The 27,244-nt window shown below is 37.8% G+C and overlaps 1 protein-coding gene across 1 annotated transcript in view; it reads left to right on the top strand.

The window, feature by feature from the left end:
* Positions 1-202: 202 nt before the first annotated feature.
* Positions 203-27,244, top strand: part of LOC110104563 (2,3-bisphosphoglycerate-independent phosphoglycerate mutase) — a 43,579-nt gene continuing 16,537 nt past the window's right edge. The window contains exons 1-3 of the mRNA XM_020833725.2: positions 203-360; positions 548-724; positions 21,571-21,698. Of these exons, the coding sequence (XP_020689384.1) occupies positions 563-724; positions 21,571-21,698 (290 nt within the window). The 5' untranslated portion in view covers positions 203-360; positions 548-562. The remainder of the gene's footprint in view (positions 361-547; positions 725-21,570; positions 21,699-27,244) is intronic.

Here is a 27,244-nt window from a genome sequence, read left to right as displayed (position 1 = left end):
TTTCCCATTTCTTTCTATTATGTGATCACAGCCGTCCAATTTTTTCGATGCGCCTGCACCCTGATGTAATGCCAACCGTCCAAGTTCGTGGCCAGCAGATTGAGTCCTTATTCCACGTCATCTTTTCAATTAAAGATCGCGCTCTCTCCATAAGTTTTCAGAGAAGGCAAGTGCAGTTTATACAAAATAGGGGTGAGAATAAAAGACACGTGGTTCAAGTTTGGCCGTCAACTGACTGCCCTTAAAAATATACCGCGCATCGCTCGAATTCTTCGCGGAGTCAGGATCTTTCTCTATAAAAAAATCTTCTCGGCCTCCAAATTTCTCCCACGGATCTGAGAAATCTAAAGGTTTTGTGAGGTATCGATCTGTCGGCGTTTTATTGTTCTAATTCGATTCCATTTTAATGTTTTTTTTTTCCATAAAATTTGACTTTTGAATTGAGGGCTGAGGCGAAATATTGATTTGATCGTTTTCGATGAATGTTTTTTTTTTTTTTTAATGTTTTTTGTTACGAAGTTTCATGCCTTTGATGTGTTTTTTGTAGTGAATACTTGAGGATATGGGTAGTTCTGATTTTTCATGGAAACTGGCGGATCACCCAAAGCTTCCGAAGGGGAAGACAGTAGCCGTTGTTGTTTTGGATGGATGGGGCGAGGCTAACCCTGATGAATACAATTGCATCCACACAGCCAAGACGCCGACCATGGACTCCCTTAAGACGGTATTTTTTGCTAATGGATTTCATTCTATTGGTAGCTTTTTTGATTATCTAGGTTAAATTAGTAACTTGGTTTTAATACTAGTACTTTAGAATTAGGATCTGTTGATTTTCTTGACCATTTCATTGTATCTAAATGTTGGCTTATCCATGTTGTAGAAGCTATAGTTGTATGGAAGAAAAATGTTCTTCTTTTAAAAGTTGTGTTTCTGATTATGAAAGTTATATTGATGTGTCTATAGATATATATTCTGCTGTGTATAGCATTAGATTGTTATGTGCATCTAATATTTTTTATGCAATACATTTGTTACAGAAATATATCTGATTTGACATTATGGCTCATGCCTTAGTGATGTTGTAATAGGTTCAAGTATTTTAGGTTTATTTTACGTAAGAATATGGATATGGTTGATGATATAAATTCTAAAATTAAAATTAGGTAGTTAAAATCAAAAGGCGCCTTACAAATATTATGAGATAAGACAATATCATGAAGACTTAGAAATAAATTTTATGAAATTGCAAATAAGTGTGCTATGTTGTATATATTTGATTGTTGGGTGGAAAAAAGAGAGGCTTTGATAACCAAGTTAAGTGTGGATGCGAAAAAGTTGACAAGGGATGAATTGACGGATTTTTATATAAGATGGTGATGAGAGTATGATGATAGTAGTATTTAATGAAGAGAAGTTATTTAATAATAAAATTTGGTGGATTAGACTTGTAAAATGAGGCCATGAGGGTAGAGTGTGTATCATTAAATGAGTAGATAAAGTTGTTGTTGAATGATTAAGTCGGAAAAGCGTAACCTAAAATAGCATGGATAGATGTTGCTTAAAAAGATTTGTTCATAATAGATTTAAAGTCACATGCAATACTTAATATTTACAAATTATATCGAGGATTAATAACTTCAAGTTGAAATATCTGGATAAGGCTAATGATAATGATAATGACATAATGATCCCAATAGAATATGATGATGATGATGAGGAGGAGGATGAGGGATGGTGGTGGTAGTACATGGAATAATAGTCCTAGTTTAGTTCTAGCATGAAATAGCTGTGTTTTTGTTGGTGTAACAATGTAAATCCTTCTGCTATTGCTTGTAAGATGAGCTGAACTCACATGAATAAGCTCTATTCCACCAAACTTTGTTTTTTGTAAAGTAGGAATAAGTCATCAAAGTGAGCATTGCTGAGGACTTTTTTGAAATTTTTGGAATGCATAAGGGCTTATGCACATATAGAACAATTCATGAAGTAGTGGAATAGTAGTGGAGAAAGCCTGCAGGGTATTGCCATAATGCCAGATTTTAGAGCATGGAAAATAGAATGGAATGTGTTGCCAATATCAATAGATAAACCCCCTCAGCTTTGTACTATATTGTTCAAGGAGTAGATGAAAACCTAAGTTTTCATACTGGTCTGATGACATATTGCTCTATATAAAAAGAATTAAATTGGTGTAATAAATATATGACAACTAATATAACACTTTTTTTTCTTCTGATTGGTTTTAGTCTTCATATTTTCTTCTGTATTTGGGCTTCCTTCATTTTGATTGTTGTTTTATTTGTTGCATGAATGGAAGAGCCTTTACAATGACACAACATGGTAACCTTGAACATAAATTTATTAATCCTTTTTAGCTAAAATGTGCTATTAGTAAGCATTGGCATACTTTCTTAATTTTTGTGCAAATATTGCCAATCTACAAGGCGTAATGTTTGAAACAATTGATAGTAGCTTTTAGTGACATATTGGTGTGAAAACCTGCAGAAAACAGAATAGAAATCCAAAACAGAGAATAGAAAGGAAAGAAGAGAACATAAATCAGGTGAGAACAGAACTCAGAAGGAGGTAGGAGAAAAACAGGGAGGAGATATCCTTTCCGGAATTTTGTATTCAGCAAAAACTAAAAAGCTCCTAATGCCTTTGCTTCTCTATCTATACTAGGAAGAAAATGCTGACTAGGAAAGTGCTCCTGACAAAAAGCTGCAAAGAAAACAGAAAGGTAAAAACTAAGTGGGAATTGCGGTATCCGTTAAGGAGCAGGAATAATGGCCTCTTGGACTAGGATGAGTCACATCAGATCTCCCCCTCTGTAAGAGATTCCTCGCCTGAGGAATTAGTTTGAGCGATTCTGGTATCCGCGGATTTGTAAGCTATAATATCAGCAACATTGAATGTAGCTGGCGTGAGGAATCCTGGTGGTAAGTCGATGATGTAGGCGTTATCATTGATACGCTAAATGATAGGTACTAGACCAATTCGTCGTGGGCTTAATTTTGAATAAGTTCCGAGTTGGAACCGCTTCTTGCGCAGACGGACCATGACCAGCTCACCAGGTTTGAAGATTTTCTCCCTCCGGCGCTTATCCGCCTGCTGCTTATACTCTGCATTTGAAGCAGACAATTTGGCCCTCACATCACCTAACATTTTAGTGTATTGCTCGGTAGTATCTGCTGCTGCCTTGCTCCTGCACTTAGGCAAAACAACAATATCTACAACATGATTAGGAGTTTTTGTATAAACAATGCTAAAGGGACATTGACCGGTTGATCGATTGTGCATAGAATTATAGGCAAATTCAGCCTGTCCCAAGTAGTCGTCCCACTGCTTAGATGTTTGTGAGCGATGCACCTCAACATGCTGCCCAAAGACCGATTGATGACCTTCGTTTGTCCGTCTGTTTGAGGATGATATGCCGAGCTCAATTTGATCTCAGTCTGCAATCGTTTCCAAAGTTCTCGCCAGAAATGGCTCACGAACTGTACATCCCTGTCGGATGTGATGCTCCGAGGCAATCCATGGAGGCGGACAATTTCTTTGAAGAAAAGGATGGCGACATTCAATGCATCGTAAGTCTTCTTACAAGCGAGGAAGTGCGCCATTTTGGAGAATCTATCGACAACCACCATTATCGAATCAGCTCCCCTTCTTGTTCTTGGCAATCCCAGTATGAAATCCATGCTTAAGTCTTCCCAAATTGAATTTGGTATAGGTAACGGCATATACAAGCCGGTGTCTGGGCATTGCCTTTGTATAATTGGCAAACTGGGCATCGTTCCACGAATTTAATTACATCGTGGCGTAAGTGTGGCCAATAAAATCGGCTCTGCATCTGCTCCAAGACCTTAGCTCTTCCGGCGTGAGCAGCTAGTCCGCCGCTGTGAACTTCTTTAATTAGGTGTTCCCTCCACGAGGATTGTGGTATGCAGAGCAGATTTCCTTTGAACAGATAATTGTGCCGCAGCGAAAAATCATGGAATGCGGACTTGGTGCTCTGCGAAAGCGCTGCCCAGGCTTCCGAAAAATCAGTGTCCGACGCATACAGTTCCGTGAGATATTGAAGGCCTTGTAGATCAGTTTGGAGCTTAGTGATCAATGTGGATCGTTTGCTGAGGGCGTCGGCGACCCTGTTCTGTGTACCAGATTTATGTTTAAAGACGAAACTAAATCATTGCAAGAAGGTCACCCATCTTGCGTGCATCCTGTTAATTGTCTTCTGACTGTTAATAAATTGCAATGCGTGATTGTCGCTGCTCAACACAAAGTCCTGATGGATTAGGTAGTGTTCCCACTGCTTCAGAGCTCGGACGACAGCATATAACTCTTGCTCGTATGCGGAACAATTCTGCCTTGCTGGACTGAGCTTTTCGCTGAAAAATTTGAGTGGTCGGTCTTCTTGTGATAGTACTGCACCGACGCCGATGGCCGAAGCATCAGTATCGACACTAAAGGGTTTGTTGAAGTCAGGAACGGCTAATACTGGAGCGGTAGTTAATGCAACTTTGATGTTGTCGAAGCTTGTTTGTTGTTCCTGCTTCCATTGCAATGCCTTGCTCTTAAGGCAATCCGTGAGCGGTGCGATCAGAATACTGAATCCACGCACGAATCGGCGATAGAAATTCGCTAAACCGATGAAACTGCGCACGTCTGAGATCGTTTTGGGGGTTGGTCAGTCCGTGATAGATGTGATCTTCTGTGGGTCCATATGAATTCCGTTGCCGGAGACGATGAACCCAAGGAAATGGACTGATTCTATTGCAATTTCACACCTGGAAAAATTCAAATACAGTTTGTTAGCTCGTAATATATCAAAAATAGCCATCAAGTGGATCAAGTGAGTTTCAGGTGTAGAGCTGTAGACGAGGATGTCATCGAAGTAAACGACACAACATTTCCCGAGCACTGGTTTCAGGATTTCATTCATGAGCCTCATGAATGTAGCAGGAGCGTTGCATAACCCGAACGACATTACACGCCATTCGTATAGTCCATGGCGCGTCTTAAACGCCGTCTTCCATTCATCTTCGGTACGGAGTCGTATCTGATGGTAGCCGCTTCGCAGATCAAGTTTCGAGAAAACAGCTGCCCCGGTGAGCTTGTCCAGCATGTCCTCTAGGCGTGGCATCGGAAATCTATATTTCACGGTGATTTTATTGATTGCCCGACTATCGACGCACATGCGCCAACTTCCGTCCTTCTTCGGCACCAGTAACGCAGGGACAGCGCACGGACTCAAGCTTGGTTAAATCAGATTTTTCTGCAATAGCTCATCTACAATGCCTTGTAGTATTCCGTGCTCTCGCGGGCTCATCCTGTAATGCGGCATGTTAGGAAGTGTGGATCCCGGTTGTAGTTCAATTTGATGCTGCAAATTGCGAAGAGGGGGCAACTGGTTTGGCAATTCCTCGGGTCAGATGTCTTCATATTGATGCAACAACTTCTGTGCATCAACAGGAAGTGTTCGGAGCTTGTCAACTGAACTGGACGCGGATACAATTAATGCCAGCATATTGGTTCCTTCCTTCCATGATTCAGTGATGCTTGGTCCGGATACCATGTACATTGCTGCTTGACCCAACAACTTTTGAGTACTATCAGTGGGGGCATGTGGTAATAGTCGTATCTTACGATTCTTCCATTCGAAGGCATAGGTATTTAGGCGTCCATCATACATTGCTCCGGTGTCGAATTGCCACGGCCGCCCTAGAATAATGTGGCATACATCCATCTCGAGAACGTCGCATAGCACTTCACACATGTAATTCTTCCCAATAGTGAATGTTACTCGACACATTTCTGATACGAGAATCTCCACACCTTCTTTAACCCAACTAATTTATAAGGTTGTGGATTCTTGGTCGTTTTTAGCTGAAGCTTTTGCACCACAGAATGAGCGATGATGTTCTCCGTGCAGCCGCTGTCAATGAGCATATCACATACCTTCCCGTTAATAGTGCAGCGTGTCCTGAAAATGGCGTGACGCTGAGTGTTGTTGGTTTGCCGTGGAGCCAACAGTAGCTTCTCCAGAATACATATCAAGTGTTCTCCGTCATCTGCCTGAAGATCTTCAAAGTCTTGTTCATTCACTGCCTCGCCGACATGTTACTCATCATCTTGTTCGCCCTCTACCAAGTGTAGTTGCTGTCGATTTGGACAGTCATTCGACTTATGTCATGGTTGGAAGCATCGATAGCATTTGAATGTGGCGGGCTTGGCATAAGGATTTGCATCCTTTGCTGGAAGTTTTGGCTGCGGAGGTGTTGCAGATTTCGGTTCAGGGCTGAGAATTCCTGCTCCTCCTAATTGTGATGCCACAGGTTTATTACGACTTCCCATGTTGGGTCTGGCCAATTCCCCCACCTGTTCGGAGTTGTGACGACTAGTGAACCGGCCTTTTGGATGGCGACTGAGCTGTAGCTCGACTTTGAGGGCGTAATTGATCGCTTGAGACAGCGTCCAAACAGAGTTGAGCTCTAACTTATCTTGAATTGCTTCTCTCAGACCGCCTATATACCACGCAACGAGCTGATTTTCCGACTCATTCAGATTGTTTCGAGCGCTCAATCTGTAAAATTCTTCAGTATACTCATTCACCGTCCTTCCCTCTTGTGCACAGTGTTGATATTGTAAATACAACATCTGTTCAAAATCAACTGGTAGGAAGTGTCCGCGGAGCAAACACTTCATTCGATACCAGCTGGTGATGCCGCCCTTTCCTTCTCTTCTCAGGGATTGCAACAACTGCATCCACCAAGCATCAGCCCCCCTTTTAGGCGGCATGCTACATACTTGACTTGTTTTTCGGGAGCGATTTTCATGTAATCGAAGAACGCTTCAACCGCTCTTTCCCAGTCTAAGTAGTCCTCTATGTTAAGACGGCCTTCAAAAAACGGAATGTCAAGTTTTATACGGAATTCACCTTGTTGCCGATGATGCATTTGATGTCGTCGTGGTGGTTCATAATAAGTCTGCCGCTCTTCATCGTTTGAATCGGATGCGTCCTGAAGTCGTATCTCTGTGTCCAGCTTGGAATCAAATGCCATGGGGATGGCCGCTACTCGACGTCGATGCCGTAGCTGTTGCTGAGTCAGAGCAGGTGCCGGTGTTGCTAGTCGAACTCCCGCAGGTAACGCTCTATTGGTCCTCATAGAACGAAGCTCTGTACGCATTTCTGTAGAGAACCGCACGAACTCATTTGTGAGGGATTCCAGTTGCCGCGCGATGTTCGTCTGACCATTCCACAAAGCATCTAGGCTCCGGTCCTCCTCCGGAGCAGGTCGCTTACTTCTTTCCGCCATTGTCGCTCGGTGCCGAGCTCTGATACCAATAGGTGTGAAAACTTGCAGAAAACAGAAAAGAAATCCAAAACAGAGAATAGAAAGGAAAGAAGAGAAGAGAAATCAGGTGAGAATAGAACTCAGAAGGAGGTAGGAGAAAAACGGGGAGGAGATATTCTTTCCGGAATTTTGTATTCAGCAAAAACTAAAAAGCTCCTAATGCCTTTGCTTCTCTATCTATACTAGGAAGAAAATGCTGACTAGGAAAGTGCTCCTGACAAAAAGCTGCAAAGAAAACAGAAAGGTAAAAACTAAGTGGGAATTGCGGTATCCGTTAAGGAGCAGGCATAATGGCCTCTTGGACTAGGATGAGTCACATCACATATGCTTAGAAATCCGTCACATATTGTTAATGTGCTTGCAAGTTGCAAAGCTGATTTATTTATTTGAAGCACACGCACAAAGATATGCTTTAGTTTTGTAATTGTTTGCATTAGAAAACAAAAATTGCAACGTGCAAGATAATCACCATATTAGCTTGAAGAATTAGAAGCATATAATGTCCAACAACAGATTAAATAGAGGACAAACTAAAACATCATGCACTATAAAAAGAGAAATCTGAAGAAATTGTTTAGAGTGAAATTCAAATTCAATTTTATTCCTTGGAATCCTTATATATATATTCTAAGGAAAGATATTTAATCTAATTAATTATAATAATCATATCCCACGAACCTCCAACTATAGCCCTCGGATTGTTGTTGCCACGGATTGCTAACGTGGCCTCCCCCTGGTTGTGTGATTCAATACTCCCCCTCAAATTGGATTGCACAGGTTGTATAATCCTAATTTGCATACAAACTTATCAAGTAGAGAGCCCAGTGCTTTTGTTAGAACATCGGCTAGTTGTTAATGAGTTGGGCTATATACTACTTCAATTTTTGAGTTATCTATTTTCTTAGATATAAAGTGTCTATCAATAGTAACATGTTCTATTTTGTCGTGATGTATTGGATCCTTGGCCATATTGATTGCAGCTTGATTTTCACATTTTAATTTTATCGTGCCTTTAATTTTTATTCTTAATTCAATCAATACTTGTCTGAACCAAATACCTTCTCAAATAGTGATTGCTGATGCTCTTAGTTCAGATTTTGTATTGCTTCTGGAAACAAAAGATTGTTTCTTATTCTATGTCATTAATTTCCCCATACAAATGAACAATATACTGTGGTCGATCGACTGTCAACCTGGCTTCTTGCCCAATCTACATCAGAATAAATGATCAATTTTCTATTTTCACTTTTCTTGAATAATAGCCCATTTCCAAGAGTCTTTTTGAGATATCTTAAGATTTGATATATTGCCTCCATGTGATCTTTCATAGGATTACTCATATATTAGCTTATCATGCTAATAGCAAACCCAATATTTGAACGGGTGTGGGAGAGAGCTATATAAGCTTTCCTACCAGATGTGGATCTTTCTTTATCTACTGGAACTCCCTCCTTTTCTATCACAATTTTCTTCTTAGGATCCATAGGTGCATTAGTTGGACTGCATCCCAGCATGTCGATCTCCTTCAGTAGGTCTAAGGTATACTTGCGTTGGGAAACAAATATACCTTTTCTTGATCGAGTTACCTCCATTCCAAGGAAGTATCTAAGTGATCCTAGATCTTTAACTTTAAACTCTTAGGACAAAGCCTACTTAATTTTCATTATTTCCTCTATATCATTTCCAGTAAGGATGATGCCATCCACATATACAATAAGTACTGCTAACTTGTCTTTTTCTGACTGCTTCATAAACAAGGTATGCTCTGTCTGACATTGTCTAAAATCATGATCTTTTATATATTTTGAGAATCTTTCAAACCGTGCTCTTGGAGACTGCTTTCATTTATACAAGGATTTTAATAGTTTACACACTTGATCTGATGAGGACATCATCAGTAATTTCGACACGTGTACCATCGGAGGCACAGGAGATCGACGGCCATGATCAGGAGTTTTATTTTAAGTCATTTTATGTAGTAGTTTATTTTATTTTTTAGTTTTTTCCATTTTTGTCCTTATGGGTATTTGGTCGCTATTGTAGCCCAAGGGGCATTTTAGTCTTTTATTTCCTTTATCATTTTGAGGCCTATATATATGGTCATTTCTTATGTAATGAGGATGATGAATATTTTGAATGAAAATTATGTTTTGTTTCCACTTCTTCTTGTATGAGAGCTAGAGAAGGGAGAGAGCTCAAGGGGAGCAAATCGCAAGGCCCACCAGTCGTTGGAAGAGTCCGCGGCTCGTGGTTAAGTTCGTTTCCATTCTATCGGTGCTTCTTTCATCCTCATACAACACCAAATTCCCCTCCAGTTTATTCCCAATTCGAACCCCAATTTCATCCCGCCGACCACCTAAGGGAATCAACCGCCGGCCTCTCCCTTAGCCGCCGGCCACCCCTCCTCCACCACCTCCTCGCCAACCTCCACCCGCCGGCCACTTCCCAATTACCCCCACTTGCCCAAATTTTGATATTCAAGTTGAATGATTTTCAAAAATTTCCAAATTTGTCTGAGGCCAAATTAGGGAAGTTTCAAATCCAAAATCAATTTGAAATTCAAATTGAAATGGATCTCATAATCTAACTTCCTAATGTGTATGTGCTAAATTGGAAAGCTCATAAATTGCTCCCACACCTCCTCTCCCTCTCTTGAATCCGCCAGCCTCATGGGGGTTTCCTCTCCCTTTTGAATGCTACATTAATTCTTCAATTAAAGCATTCATGGCCACCTAATTTGAATTCAAATTTCAAATTAAATTCCCCCAATTTCATACAAAACCTGAAATTAATTTCAGGTTTTGAAATAAATCCCTTCCCCTCTCTCTAGAAACCGCCGGCCCCCTCCCTTGGGTCCCCCCCCCATTAATTCCCTAATCAATGCCTTAATTCCCTTTGATTTGAAATTCAAAATTCAAATCAATTCCCTCACAATCTAATTAAATCTGAAATTAAATTTCAGATTTTGATTAGTCTCCTCTACACCCCGCTAAACCTCATTTCTCCCAACCCAAGCTCCCTCCTCCTTGCACCCGCCGGCCTCACCCTCTTCCTTTGGAAATCCTGCCGACCCCTCCTCTCTCTCCTCTTCCTCTTCCCCTGTTTCCAACGGTGCTCCTTCATCTCCCGACAAGGATGCATGGCGGAACCCGAATGGAACTTTGGATTTGTGCATGACGTCGAGATCAAGTCTACATCCACCAATCTTCGTTCTTTGACGTGGGCTTTGATTTCGACGACACCGTTGAAGACTACATCGACCGTATCCAATACGCCTTAGTTGACGTGATCGACGAGCAAAGATCAAAGGGATGTTGGATCATCATTAGACGACCATCTTCCTCCACCACTCCGGCCATCTTTCCAAGAACGACGATCTTAGGTTCCTTCTTCCTCGGAGTGACCTCGATTTTAATGTGGAGACTCTTTTATCGCTAAAGCCTAGACTATTTGAGCGTATAGGCTCCAAAGGTGAAAGCTCTCATTATTCAATTGTGGATTGTTGGTTAATAGCTCTTAGTATTGCTACTATTTTTGCTTATCTACTAGGTTTGGTTAATCATCATGTGCTCCTTCGCCTAAGCAAGTGGAAAACTAAGATTCTTTATTGAATTGCTTTGTTATTACAATAAGCTATTAAGTGGAATCACATTGCCAATTTCTTCTTAAAATTTCTTAATGAGCTCGTGCGCATGTTGGTTTCACATCAAATTTACATCTTCTCTGCTTTAGAACTTTTAAGGGGGCATATACAGTAAATTAAATCATGGGAGGTGAACATCTGGAGAGAACTATTTAAGGTGTGAAGCAAAAAATAAATGTGGAAGAAAGATGAACAAAATTATAGAGGTATTTTTTTTTTGTTTGAAAGCATACCGATGGAGTGAGGAGAGCTGTTCAAGGTGGATAAGCTTAAGATCATGACCAACCACAATCTTAGTTGTGAAATTTGTGGCAGACTGAAAGTTAATAACTATAACAAGCTCAAATGTGGTAATCTTTGCAAGCTTAAAGGCAATGATTATGATGAATCTAGGGGCAATAATCTCAACCAGCCGAAACGTATCAGCAATAATAAGTCTAGAGGTGGTCTAGAGGTGGTCTAGAGGTGGTCGTGATGGTATTCCGAAAGGTTAAAATAAGAACAAAGTGGAGGGAATGATGCAACAAATAAATGATCAAGGCATGAACAAGAGCACTGCATTAAGATTTCAAATAATCATCATGGCCATCATCAAAGTATGGAAAAAAGAACAAGCTTGGTTGACCACTCCTCCTTGGTTGACCCCTCCTCCTTGGATTCAACACATGATTCAATCAAGGGTCATTACATTTTCCATATAAGCATGGTAGGCCCATCATCCCTCCAAACAATCAACATGTAATGAAAGAGTTCAAATTTTACTCCTAATCCCGTTGGTAACTACAAACAAAGTAATGAAGATTTTATTGCAATTGAAGCCACTCATTCCTTTTATAGGTTGACAAAAATTTTCACATGGCTATTTAAGTATTTTGCTTTGTTTTTCTATAAAAAGGATATCATATACTCATTACTGTATGGTTGAAAAGGAATTTAGCTTGTGAGAAAATCTTTTGGAGAAACTTGGTGGTTGATACGACCCTTGGACTTTGTTGAGTTCAAGGTTTTTTGTTTTCCCTCTCCATCTAGTTCTAAGTTTTCCATATCCCTTCACAGCTCTAACCGCTACAAACAGTTTATATCCTAGGGCCATCCACAACATTTTCCAAAGCTCTCGGCCTCCTCCCTCACCAATGCACACAACTCCCTAAATACATCACCTCTTGGGTTTCTTTCCACAACATAGTCTAACTTCAATTCTACTACTTCAAACTCATTCCATGCATCCATCCACATTAATCCTAACCCTAATACGCCTTCCACCCTCTCAACTTAACCTTAGATAACTCTTGGTTGAGCTTCATTAATCCCATAGTCCCACATATTATCCCCCCACCTCCCCTCGCATCACCATAAGCCATCACCAAGAAATAGTGTCGGCCTGCTCCTGAAGGTCCTCCTTCCTGACGCCGGAGCTGAGCGTTGATTATGTTAAACTTCAGAGCCATTCAATTTTATATGACATTTTTTATGGCTATATATGTGTAATGCTTTCTATTATTGGTGTAGCCTAGTATGTTTCTTCTTTTGGCTATAAATACATAGCCAACACTTGTAATAGATAGATTTGGAATATGAATAATATTTGAGTATTTTACTCTTTATGGGTTTCTGTATCCTGAAGTATTTCAGGTGGTGATCCCTCTCCTAAGAAGGAGTTCTTGGGTCTTGTGTGAGCTGCGAGTTCCTACAGCTTGCATGTTTCTTGTCCATCGTCGCGTCGCCTCTCTCTCGCCGGCGTCATTTGGTATCAAAGCCAACCAGTTCTTCTTGCTCTGTATCCTAACAAGTCCTCAGGTGATGAAGAGAAGAACCTGGCGGAAGAAACCAAGTCGGAGGCCGTCCAAGGTCCGAAGGGTTCATTTAGGTGTACGTTCATCCCGTCTTTGGTGGCGAATCGGCTCCGACATCTAACTACAAGAAAGCACCAAAATTCATCCCGGTGGTCTACTCGTTGTCCAGCCCTCTTCGACAAGAAACATCATCCTAAAAGATGTTGTTGTCTTCTTCAAGAAATTGCTAGCTGCTGCTGGTTGAAAGAAACCTGTGAGCTCTAAACCTCGCTGGACATCTCTCTCTCTCTCTCTATAATATTTCTTGACCGGCTGAAATAATTTTTTTACACTGCAAGACCACATCCACAAGTATTTTCAACCACCAGCACGTGATCTTATCTACTGTTGTCTTCTATCATGTAGTTTGTCCTCAGCTGAAACATTAAGGATTCCATTGGCATCAATATCAAAGCAAATGATAATCTAAGACAAGCCCCTGGGAGCAACTTGCCGGAGCCAAAATCTTGAAGATCCCTTTTTGCAACAGCATTTTGTTCAAAGTCCCGTAAACGCCAGCAACTTGGCCGAGTCGATCTTCTTGAGACCAACCTGAGGTATTCGCAAGCCTTATTGAAGGCTTTGGATGTTTGATGTTTCTATTCAAGAGTTGGCCGCCAAACTCATTTGGAAGCCATCAGAGGGTTGTCTTAATCCTTGGTGGCGAACTGTCGGCCTCATTATCTTCGGTGGCGAATCGGCTCTGACATCAAACTGCAAGCAAGCACTAAGATCCTCATTTGGTTCCTGTGGTTTATCTACGGTGGCCATTCTTACATTTCCCCTGCTCTAGATTAATTTATGTTATTGAAGAATAGAGCTAGATGCCTTCTCGATGGACGATGCAGGAATCACTTCAAGAAGCAGAAATAGAAGATCTTCAACAAGAAATTATTCGACTCAAACGACGATTGTCAAGGCTTGAATGAAGGACAGACTGTAGCACCCTCAGTCGAGACTTTAATGGCGTCCGACTACGGGGAAAGTATGCTACCACAAATGATTCAAGATCTCGCGTTCTAATTAAATCCATGCTAAGCAATGACGACGACGAGGGCATTTCAGATAATCAGATATTTTCCACCTACAAAGAAGTGCTTTGAATGGCCATCTCGTCAGTCTTCCACCTCACCTTTGATCGAGTCCAGCTTCGACGAATATGAAGATCCGTTGCCGGAATCGTCGTCTTTGCCTATCTTTGATGAACTCGTGTATGACATGTACGATGACGATATGTTCTTTGAAGTTCTTGATGTTGATACGCTTGTGAATAATGATGATAAGAGCAAGCCAATTCAAGAGGTCATTGCATAAAAGAATAATGGTGGAGACGAATTCACGAGAAATGTTAATGCCATGATTCCTACATTTGAATGTGTTCATGATGGCTGGGATGTTACTGAACTCAAGGTGGAGAACAACAAGTTTTGTGTGTCGGTCCACTTTAGATGTGTGGATTACAAGAGATGGAGAGCTTTAGCCGATCAAGTTAAATCGGTGTTGAAAGAGTACCCAAAGCCACGGCTAACTCCAGGAAGAAATGTGCTAGAGATTCGCCCCATTATTAAATGAGATAAAGAGAGGGCCATGGAGTTCCTGTTAGAGTCTTGGATTCGCAGACTGCAAGGATGTGTTGCTTGTTTATATTGGTGACGATCTAACAGATGAATATGCTTTCTCAATCACAAGTATTTCATCTGCTCTTGAGAAATTGAAGATTGGAAAGAAAATTGACACAAGATGGAAATATCTAGACTGGTTTAGCCAACCAAACCCTCCTCCTTAGGGTGGACAACCAGACATCTCCTTATGAGCCTAAAGTTCCTCCTAACCCGATAGTATGACGCCGCAGCTGAGCGTTGATCATGTTAAACTTTAGAGCCATTTAATTTCATATGACATTTTTTATGGCTATATATGTGTAATGCTTTCTTGGTGTAGCCTAGTATGTTGCTTCTTTTGGCTATAAATATATAGCCACACTTGTAATAGATAGATTTGGAAGATGAATAATATTTGAGTAGTTTTACTCTTTGTGGGTTTCTATATCCTGAATTATTTTAGGTGGTGATCCCTCTCCCAAAAAGGAGTTCTTGGGTCTTGTGTGAGCTGCGAGTTCCTGCAGCTCGCATGTTTCTTGTCCATCGCTGCATTGCCTCCCTCTCGCCTGCATCACTTCCACTAGCCATCAAATTTAATTTCAGAGCTAAGGCTCTAAGGGCGTCCATTAGCCAAACATCAAAGGAGTTTTGAAGGCATATCAAAGGTTAAGCAATTGTTGTAAAAGTCAAGGCATCTTCTACAATTGATCTCCTCTTGTGAGTGACATCTAATTTCTCTTTTGATTTAAATTCACTTTGGTATTTTTATGATTTATCTTTGCATACAAATTTAAGATATTAATATGTTAGTTGGCAATTTTGTGAATATTTTTCATGACCTCTAAGTAGTGAAAACCTTATAAAAGCCAAGTTAATCCTAGCATCAAACCTACCCCACCCAGCACACATTGATATTTGATAATGGCATGCTTGATAGGGTGTGATCCATAAATTTTACTTTTGCTAACTCTTGATTGAGTTAAAACATATGTTAAATTTATATTTTCTTATTTTTTGCTTTTGATTTAACAATTTATATTTATGAAAATTAATTGTTTATTAAGTACTTGAAGACTCCAATTTTGTTTTTCATACACTTACATAAACATCTTTCAAAGAAACGCAATTTTTTTATTGCATAAGCTTTTTTTTGGTGGCTCTTCTGCCGCTAAAGCCTAGACTATTTGAGCGTATAGGCTCCAAAGGTGAAAGCTCTCATTATTAAATTGTGGATTGTTGGTTAATAGCTCTTAGTATTGCTACTAGGTTTGGTTAATCTTCATGTGCTCCTTCGCCTAAGCAAGTGGAAAACTAAGATTCTTTAGTGAATTGCCTTGTTATTACAATAAGCTATTAAGTGGAATTACATTGCCATTTTTGTTCTTAAATTCCTTAATGAGCTCCTGCGCATAGTAGTTTCACATTATGATCCCTTCCATAAGACTTTTGAATCCCCATTGGAATCATCATGTAGACTTCTTCTTTTAGGTTTCCATTTAAGAATGCATTCTTGATATCTAATTGATGTAGGGACCAATCTAAATTTGTTGTTAAGGAAAGAAGAATCTTGATGGTGTTGAGTTTTGCAATAGGAGAAAAAATTTCTTGTTAGTCTATTTCATAAGATTGAGTGAATCCTCTTGCAACCAGTCTAGCTTTTAGCCTCTCAACACTACCGTCCACCTTATGCTTTACAGTGAACACCATTTGCAAGTCATAACTTTCTTTTCTGATAGGAGATTCATAATCACCCATATTTGATTTTTTCCAAAGCCATAATTTCTTCTTTAACCGCTTGTCTCCATCTTGGGTGATTCAAAGCTTCCTAAATATTAGTCAGAATAAATAAATTATCTAACTTGGAAATGAAGGCTTGAGAAGTGTCTGATAATCTGCCTATGTTGCACCGATACGGATATGGCGATACGGATACGACACGATACGAATACGAGACACGCCAATTCTTAAAAATACAGGATATGGATACGGCGCGGATACGGCATTATAATATATAAATAATACATGTCTCCATCTTGGGTGATTCAAAGCTTTTTAAATATTAGTCAGAATAAATAAATTATCTAACTTGGAAATGAAGGCTTGAGAAGTGTCTGATAATCTGCTATAGAAGAGAAAGTTTTTGATTGGATGCTTGGTGCATGATTCTTTTGATCAGTTGATGACTTTATCTCTCTTTGAACTTACTCATTTTTGTCCTTTGTATGAATTTTTATAATTGTTGGATCAATTGAAAGATAGTTGACAGGTGCAAGATGTGTCTCACTTCCTGGCATATACTAAATTTTTTTTCTTTTTCTTGGGTATACATATTGTTGTTTCTTAATTGCTGCTCTTTGAAGTGATTGATTAGGACTTATGGGTGGAGGAATAGGTCTGATGGTGGAGTTTGAGACATAGGAGATATACCTTGGGAAATACTTGTGGTTTTGATTTCTTGTTATATTTGTTGATTTTGACTGGACTCTATTTGGTTGTATAATAAGGAATTCCACTCATAAGTTTAAAATTCTCCTTCACTCTCCCCCTGAATTTCAAAACTAGTGAAGTATGGGTTGTTTTCAAAGCTGACATCTATGGTTTCAAATACTTTCTTAGAAATAGGACTGAAACATTTGTAACCTCTGTTTGATGGGGAATAACCAATAAAGATGTATTTTTTTGATCTTAGGGCAAATTTTCTTCTATCTTGTGGATAGATATGAACAAAGGTAGAGCTCCCAAACACTTTAGCTAGAAGGTTTGATGATATGAACCGAGCAGGAGGATAGGCTCTGATTAGAGTTTGTCTAGGTGTTTCAAATTTTAGTACCTGAGTATGTAACCTATTTATTAGGTATGCAGTATTAAGAATGGTTTTCCCCCATAGATATTTTGGAACTTTTGTGAATATCATAATATATTTGACAATTTGTAGGCGTTGACTATTTTTCCTCTTAGCTTCCCCATTTTGTTGAGGTGTATACGCATATAAATTCACTTGGATTATCCTTTTGGCTTAATAGGTATTTTCTCATGATAGAATGGAAGTACTCTCCCATTATCTAATTTTAAGATTTGAATTTTTGTATCAAACTGATTTTGAATCATCAGTTGAAATAATTTGAATATCCTTTCAACTTTAGATTTTTCCTTCATTAAATAAACTTAAGAGAGTCTAGTATGATCATCAATAGATATCACAAATCACCTTGCTCCACATATATTTTTAACCATTCAGGGTCCCCAAATATCATTATGGATCAAGGCAAAGGGTTTAGAAGGTTGGTAAGAAATAAATGGGTAAGATCTGATATATTTAGCTAATTGGTAAGTTTCACAATTGAACAAATTTAAATTTTTTATTAATAAATAAATTGGGAAAAAGCTTTTCAAGATATATGAAATTTAGATAACCTACTATAATGCTACATGATCTTTCTATCTTGACTGACTCTAGAATTTTGTTATCTGATCTTCGATATTTCATTTGTAAATTCAAAGCATGGCCCTTCTTGAAAACAACTTTAAAATAGACAAAGTCCTCACATCTTATTTTTATAGAATTTGGCCAGTACTTGTGATGTTTCTTGCTAATACTAAAATTAGCATTATTTGCATGCATGCAATACATCTTATATGCCTCCTCACACTGGTACATACTCTGATACACAGTCAATATACAACTTGTAAATAAACAGTCAATACACATATTATACATAATAAATATAGAGTTTATAAACAGTTTATGCATCGTAAAAATACGATCAATACACAGTCAGTATACAGCTTGTACACAGTCAATACACAATAAGTACACAATTTGTAAAAGATGTAAACAACTTGTACACAGTTAATACACAATTAATACAAAGCTTATACTCAGTTAATACACAATCAGTACACAGCTAGTACACAATCAATACACAATCTCTACATAGTTTATACAAGGTGTGTACAGCTTGTACACAGTCAAATACAAATCATGTACACAGGTAATACACAAATTGTACACAATCAATACAACACAGCTTATACAATGTGTGTAGAAGCTATCACACATCAATGCAAAGTCAATACACAGCTTGTATACATTCATTATACAATAAAAAACACAGCTTATATACATTCAATATACAATAAAAAACACAGTATATATAATATCAATACCCAGTTTGTATAAAGCTTGTACACAGTCAATACACAGTTGGTACACAGTAAAAGCAGAGTCAATACACAACTTGTACGTAGTCAATATATAGTTAGTACACAACTTATAGACAGTCAATCATAGTCAGTACACAGCTTGTACAAAGTCAATACACAATATGTACATAGCATGTACACTGTGTGTACAAGCTATCACACATCAATATAAAGTCAATACACAACTTACACATAACCAATACACAATAAAAAACACAGCTTGTACAATATCAATACACTGTTAGTACATAGCTTGTACAAGTCGTACGTAATCAATACACTATTGGTACATAGTAAATACAGAGTTAATACACAGTTTGTATAATTATTGATTATATACATTGTACATAGTCAATACAAAGTCAGTACACAGCTTGTACACAATCACTATACATTTAGTACACAGCTTGTGCACAATCAAATATACAGTTTGTACATAGTTAATGCATAGCTGATACATAATAAATACAGAGTTAATACACAGCTTGTATATGATAATTGAGAATGCCAAGAATTTGAAGAGTTTAAAGTATATGATAATTGAATAGCAATCTTTTAGAAAGAGATTCATAAACATGAAATGCATAAGCTTAATTGGAAAAAAAAATCATGCCATGGTGGAAAATTACATTTTATTAAAATTGACAAAATTCAATCACAAGTAAATTGATTAATAGAAATTAGAAGATAAGAGTAAAAAATAAGAGATAATCAAATAGAAGAATTAGGCCTCATATTAATATTTGGAGATAATTTATTTCAAAATTATTGAATCTCCAATTTCTCCATGAGAATACTTGAACAAATTGCATCCAACTACAAATATATTCAATGAAATTAGAAATCAATTAGCATCTTTTCTTACTTGCCTTATACCCCCATATTATTAATCATAAAACATCCATTAAGTTGCAATTAAAAAAAAGGAGTATTCAACAACTCTATCCAAATTAAGCAAACCATATGGGCTCGCTTAATGTAATTGTCAAGTTCCTAAGAATGCATAATACCACAGGGCGAATCAGAGGGAACCAAATCCATAAAATCCTGTAATAGAGGAATCACAAGGAAGCTAGAACAATAGAAATCCATAAAAGGATAGTGACAAGGAAGCTAAACTCAACAGGTGTCACAATCTGCCCATTGGGCCTCGAAGATTTCAGTAGTACCTTGACAGGATGATGTGAGGTGATAAATGTATAATTAATCAAATAATCATAAAATGTTTATAATAATCAATATCCCCCAAAAATATGATAAAAATGCTGAATCCAATATCATCCAAGTTAAGTATATACCAAAAATTAATTGAAAAAAAATCTTGTAAATCATAAAATTCACTTGGTGTGAGTTTGCAAGAAACAAATTAAATTTATGAAACATACTCACTTAGAAGTATAATGTAAGGCATGTAATATGATTAATAGAGTGGCATAATAAACAAGATATGATCTAAATACTTATAATCATTGCATCAAATTATAATAGCCTATACATAAGAATTATTAGAATGGCAAATAATGATTATTATATAGTAGGCTTCATAATGAATCATATAAAGAATGATAATAGTAAACACATACAAATGCTAAATCATCAACAAGTATCCATATCATATTTTTATATATTCAAAGAAATGGCTCAGTAGAGTAATTGAGTACTCCGTATATTATAAAGTCAGTTTTTCATGGTACTCTGAAATTAAAGGAACATTTTTCACCAACTTGATGGAATTTGTTGATCCTAGAAGTGTCATCACTTTATAAGGCCATCCGCCTAACTAATTCATATTATTACTAGAATGGTACTACTGACAATTACATCCAACAAGCAAACAAGCATAACTTATACAATATTATGTCATGAGTAAGGTGCCATAACAAAGAGTTTGTAAATAGTGTCAATAAAATTTACTTTATATCAATATATTTGATCTGTTTGTAAAAAAAAATTATGCCATCATATGGGTCATTTCAAAATCATGCATTAATTATCATGAAAAACCTAACTATACATTATATGCAATATCAATATGAGCACAAGAATTGCTAAGAATTAATTAAGCATGATTTGTAATATATCTATTTACAAATACATAAAGCCTGTAACATGCTCCAAGAAAATCTTCCTAATAAGGTAAGTATGTTCATCCCTCAGATGAGTAATCATCACATTTAAGTAGTAGATCACACATGCTTTTGCATGTCAAATATGATCCTAGTCTTTACCAATCCATCACATGGGTGCTCTATGAACCCTAGGTTCAAGTAATCTTCATCAAATATTCATTCAAGACATTGCACATTAAAAACTAGGTAATCAAATCAAACAATAAATGGATATCCTTATATGAGATTTCTCCTAAAAGCTATTTCCTAACATTGCATGTGAAAATAACGCAGTTCAAGCAGTTTTTTTAGCGTGGAACTATGGGTTGTTGCAGCAGGGAACTGGAAGTCACATAATAGGAGTGAATGCTACGGAGTCCACGTAACTATATATATTTTTTTCAATTAGGAAAACTTTTTTGTAATAATTGTGAACTTTGCTTATTAGAGGTGTTCTCTGCCATTTTTAGTGGTTATGTTTGTAAGTGAAAAGGAAATTAAGATGAGATTCAATCCAAGTATAGGCATCCCTAGTTGCTTTCATATGGATGTTTTCTGCATTTCTGATTTTCATTATGCTCGCAGAAACAAGAGAAAAGCAGTACTCTTTCTCATAAAGTTATCCCCACTTATCTAACTATATTGTGTGAATATATTTAATGGAATTAATGCATTTGGATGGTTACTTTCTGGGGTTTTACTAATCATGATGTATCGTAACCTTATGCAATATAAACTGAATCCAATCTTGATACTAGAAAAGCTTGTACAACATCTACCTTTATGTGATGAAAGGTATTAAAATAACAATCTCTTTCATATTTGAAGGGTGCTCCTGAAAAATGGCGCTTGGTGAGGGCTCATGGGACTGCTGTGGGGCTTCCAACTGAAGATGACATGGGCAACAGTGAAGTTGGACACAATGCACTTGGGGCAGGACGTATCTTTGCACAAGGGTAATATGAAAATCATGATTACTTCAGATCAATTGTCTATTTTTTTTTCTGAACTTTTGATCAGTGCATGTCTTCTTTATGCTGATTGGAAAAATAGTGTTTCCAAAAAAAAATAAGTTTTTTTCAGTTTCTGAAAATTAAAGCTTGTACATTGAAGCTGACTCATTATTTTCATCGAAGTTGGAAGAAATCAATTTGCATTGTTTTTCTTACAAATATTTGCTCAAGATTGTCATGCTGATTTTGTAAAAGAGATGTGCTGGAGAAAGAAATTCAAATCGTTCCTTTTGAATGGTAGCTGTCAATTTGAATATGAGTGGTTTATGCCAAAAAAAAGTAGTTTAATTCATAATGCAGTTTTCTATCTTTAATCTTATGAACTCGGTTCAGCAATTTTAAAAGGATTTTGGTTGAATATGTTGTAGGTGTACATCCTAATATCCAAAAAATTTGGTTCAAATAACTCACTTCATGCTAATTCAAGCCAATATCAACTCGGTCTTATACTCGTTGGCTTACCATTGAATTCATCTTAAGCAAGAAACCATGATAAAATAACTCATCTCAGTTAGTTAGGAAAGCCTAACAATCAGCCTAGCTCGGCCCTAACGACTATTCGAGGGGCAATTTCTTAATGCTAATTATTGATCGGTGACTCAACTACGTGACTACTCAGTAGACAACTACTTCAAGTTGGACTTTTTGATTAGGCTACACAAATAATTTATTTTCTTTTATTTTTTGTATGGCTATGTATGTAGTCAATTTGTAACGCTTAAACTTCAATCCAAATGCATAAATAGATGTTCAAGGGTTGAGCTTAGAGTATACTAATTTTTGAACTAAAGCTTATTTTATTGAAATCTAAGCACTATTTATTCTAAAATTCTTCTTTTTTTTTCTCTCCTCATGTTTTGATTTGGTTACACAAATGGTGTATTTTATTTTATATTTTGTATGGAGGTATGTAGTCAATTTGTAACGCTCAAACTTCAATCCAAATGCATAAATAGAGGTTCAAGGGTTGAGCTCAAATTAAACTAATTTTTGAACTCAAGCTTATTTTATTGAAATCTAAGCACTATTTATTCTAAAATTCTTCTTGGGATTTGACCAGGGATGACTAGGGATTTGAGAGAGAGGGATCTTTCTCTCTAATTTGTGAGAGGCTATGGAGCTAGCTCAGTTAGTGGAGGATCAGAAGCCACCTGGAGAGAGGGGCTAGAGGTAGTAGCTCAAGAGGTTCCTACAGGATGACCATCACCTTTTTGGCATCCAAGGAGTCGATACCGGATATTCTTAGGGAGACTCCGAAAGAGAAGAATGTAGAAGGAAGACTTCTGGAAAACTGCAAGAAGCTTATTGAGATGGAGTTACAGGAGAAGAGGGCGAATGGTCTGTTTTTCAGATGTGATAAGAGATATGCACTGAGGCATAAGTGTAAGAATCGAACCCTTCATGTTCTCATTGTCTGTGATGACGAGGACATTAAAGGGAAGGGTGAAGGGGAAGAGATGGTGGAGGAAGAGGATCATTTACATGTGGATGTAGCTGAGGTTTCATTGAACTTGGTGGTGGGGTTAACTCCAAACCACACCATGAAGGTAAGGAGGAATCTAGAGGTAAAGGTTGTGGAAGTTCTTATGGATAGTGGGCCAACCCACAATTTCATTTTCAGTCAGGTGGTGGATGAGTTGGGGCTAAAGCTAGTAAAACACAAGATGTTATGGGGTAATGATGGAGACAGGGAGGATGGAGAGGAGTAGGGGCATCTATAGTGGGCTACTCCTAACTCTAAAGGTGGTGCGGGTAAGGGAGGATTTCCTTCTGTTGTAGTTATGAAGCACTGATGTGATATTGGGTATGAAATGGCCTGCAAAAGTTGGGAAAGATCAAGATTGATTGAAAGGTGCTAATGATGAAATTCAAGGCTGAGGGGAGGAAAGTGGTTGTTAGAGGGGATCTTAGTCTATCCAAAACTATGGTTTCACTCAAAATCATGATGAAAGTTGTTTTGGATTGTGGGATATGAAGGAAGAGGAATTTGGGGAGGGCTTTTTTGGATTGGGCTTTGTTATTGTATGCTTTAAGTAGATTGTTACCTAGGGTTGAGTTTTATTCTTTGTTTTGGCTGAATTTAGATTCCTTTAGGTCGAGAAGGGCTTTAGCTGGTGGCTAGGGATTTGGGGAAGCGAGATCTTCCTCTCCAATTGAAAATTCAATTGTATCTTTCAATAAAAAGTGTTCTTATGTGTTCTTCTTCCTAGTTTCCTTGTGTTTTTTTCCTGGTTTTGCTGAAATTCAATTTCAGCCAAGGTTTTGGACAATTTTTGTATATACTTCCTATCATTTTCGTTTTCACTCAATATTCTTAGTTTAGTTAGATGTGATTCACAAACATTTTTGGATTTAACGTCTTAAAAGGTATGATGAATACAGAGCATATTAGTAATTAGAAGAGGAGTACTACGAGAAGCACAATATCAAAGAGATGAATAATAGGAGTATGCGATTGTACGTTAATTTGCTGACTTGAATTATTCAAGGAGTGATGCTGGACTAAATGCGAAATAGGAAACTTGCACAAAATAGTTAAAGAGCAATTTTGGATTTTCGTTATTAGCAACTAAAACAACAAAATAAAACTAATAAGCGATCACTTCCGTTTAGGCTAAGCTACGCAAGAGACTAAGCGAAATCAAAACATTTAGGAAAATCAAAGCGTTGCATGCGGAATAGTTTCCGACATAACCTTGGCCTAATCCAAAAGCAAAGAAGTAACAATCCTACGCTTACTAGTGGATGGAGATAAGTAGACACAATCTCTTGCTTGAGCAATCTCTCTATGAAGTAAGTAGAATATGAAAGTACACAAGTCAAGGAAGAAGATCACCTTCTCGGAGAAACGTCTTGATTCACCACGTACCTTTCAATAGTTGATCCTCCAAAGGCTTGGTCAAGTCAAATATCACGTGATCGACGGACTTTCTATGGATCCATCAATGCATGGGCTCACGTCGACGAACGACAATTTGAGAAGATCCTCGATGCCTTGGCCGTCGTATGCGAAGTTGGAATCAAACTCCGGATCGGTCAAGCATCATAATCATGTGAGGAGAGAACACGAGAGAGAAGAAATAGGAGGGAGGTGGAGGTGAGGAAGGAGGCTGGCGGTGTAGGGAGGTGGGGAAGGGCTAGGGTTTGGAGAGCTTAGGTTAAAAGAAGGTGAAGGAAATCTAAAAATAAATTTAGATTTTGAGTAAAAGTGGAGGGAATTAATTTGAATTTGGATTTCAAATTAATTACAATCGATGGCCTTAATTGAGCATTGATGGAGGGGGCCCAAGCAAGGGGGAGGCCGGCGGCATGTAGAGGGAGGGAGAGAGGGTTTTGTGGAGCAATTTAAATTCCCTTCCTCTTTAGTCTCTTTAATTTCGGAGGAGAAAAATTCCGCCCAAATTAAATTTTAAAATAGTCATGAATGAGAGTCAATACTATCCTAAATAGCTCTCTAATTTAGTAAACTATTTGAAATTCAAAATTTGAATTTCAAATGATGAAAATAATTTCCCAATTATTTAAACTCTTTAGGTAAGCATTAAGGAGGCATTAACTCCTCATTCATGGAGGCAAACAAGGGTGGCCGGCGGCGGGTTTGGCTTGGGTGGGTCGGGTGGAGGAGCCAACGTAGAAAAGGGATTGGGTTGGTGGTTAGGTTGACGGTGGGGGGCGGGCTTGGGTAGATTGGGTTATGGAATGAGGTCGGCAGTGGAGATGGTCGACGATGATAGGAAGGAGAAGGGAAGAGGACCAAGAGCCACCGGTGGTGACTGTTGGGTACGACGGGTGGCCTCTCCTAGGCTCCACCAAGCTCTCAAGCTTTCTCTCAAGCTCTCACACAAGCTTCAAGAACATGAATGCAAGAAAAATTCTTCATAATCATTCATTAAGCTCAAAAGAACAAGATGATGGCTTTAAATAGCCTCTACAATGACTCAAAACAAAAGGACTCAAATACCCTCAAGGGGCTACATGACTCGATTCCTCAAGCAAGGGTAAAAAGGGAAAATGCTGAAATTAAAAGATACATCAATAAGTAGACAATAAAAAAAAATCAAAAGTACATCTGATAAATCGTGGCCGTTGATCTACGGCCACGTCGACGGTAGACTTTCCAACTGATGTCCCCATCAAGGAGCCCTTGAGAAATCCTGAGAACGACTTCTTGAGCAAAATTGCTTGCGTAGAGTTGCTTGCTTGGTCCTTTGATTTTATTGTAAGGAGAATTTTTGTAGCTAGTCTGGACCTCTACTATAGTCAGTTACCCTAATAGTGAGGGGTTGATTTTCTCGTCTTTATGAAGAAAAGAGAAGTTTGCCACTGTCAATGCCTTTTCAAGGGAGATTGATGAGGCCTAGCCTCCATCATAGTTTAGGATCCATCATCTGGAATTGTACAAGGGAAGAATTGATCTCATCCACCATGTCACTTAATTTGGGTTGGATGTCTCTCTTTGGATACCAACTACGCATTTTTTTAACTGCATTCAATGAATTTCCTCTAAGGTGGTTCTCTTGTCGACCACTCAGTATTATTGTATGTGTCTCATGCCCTAGAGAAGTCAAAGTGTGTGTTGGCGCCACTTGAGCACATGAAGCACTTAACAATATATAATTTATCTTTGAGTTTGGCTAACTATGCAAGATTCATCTTCGTGTTCGAGTAGATTGGTTTAATCGATGAAATAAAAGAGAGTAGGAGAACCAATTCACTAAAGAGAAAACCTAAGGCTCACAATTGATGCCCGGGCCTTCTCCTTCATGCTCAACCAACTTATGTTTCTCCTCCACACAGAAACATATATCGACAACGGCATGGGATTTTTGTTCATGTGATTGTTAATCTTAATTTCTCCTCCACATGAGTAGTCAACAACCATACAATTCCTCTCTTCCTCTTTCTGCAATCCCAACACCAAAATGCACATATTTTTTTTTTTTCATTTTTTTTCTTTCTTGATTGCTTGGTTTCTTCATTGGTTATCGATTTGTTTTTTCTCCTAATTTTTGAATTGCATGACTCTTTATTTCTATTTTGTTTTTTTTTTATTTCTCAAGTCCTTGTGGACTTTGATTTTGATCTAAATATGTTTTTAAATTTTATTTTATATCTTAATTTTGTTACCACATTTTACATCAGACAGCGTTGCAATTTTTTATCTTTTGTTAATCCTTATGGATATTAATAATTGTTGTCCATTTAATTATGTACATTATGTTTTATGTTAATTTTTGAAAAATTTACATTGTTGACAATAAGTCACAATCAATTGAAATGTGAACATAATAATTTGAAATCACATTGGTTATCTTATAGTGATCAAAATATTTCTCCTAAAGAAAACTCTCCTATTTAAGCAACTTCCCTTGTTGTTGCTTCTCCAAAACTACAATTTCTTGAATTTTATACTTTTTCTACTCTAGAATTACAATTTTTCACATATTGTATCAAACAAAGTATTAATATTACTTTTACTAGTCCATTGA

The sequence above is a fragment of the Dendrobium catenatum genome, unplaced genomic scaffold (assembly GCF_001605985.2).
Source record: "Dendrobium catenatum unplaced genomic scaffold, ASM160598v2 fragScaff_scaffold_655, whole genome shotgun sequence".
NCBI lineage: Eukaryota > Viridiplantae > Streptophyta > Magnoliopsida > Asparagales > Orchidaceae > Dendrobium > Dendrobium catenatum.
This window is presented reverse-complemented; position numbering and strand designations above follow the sequence as displayed.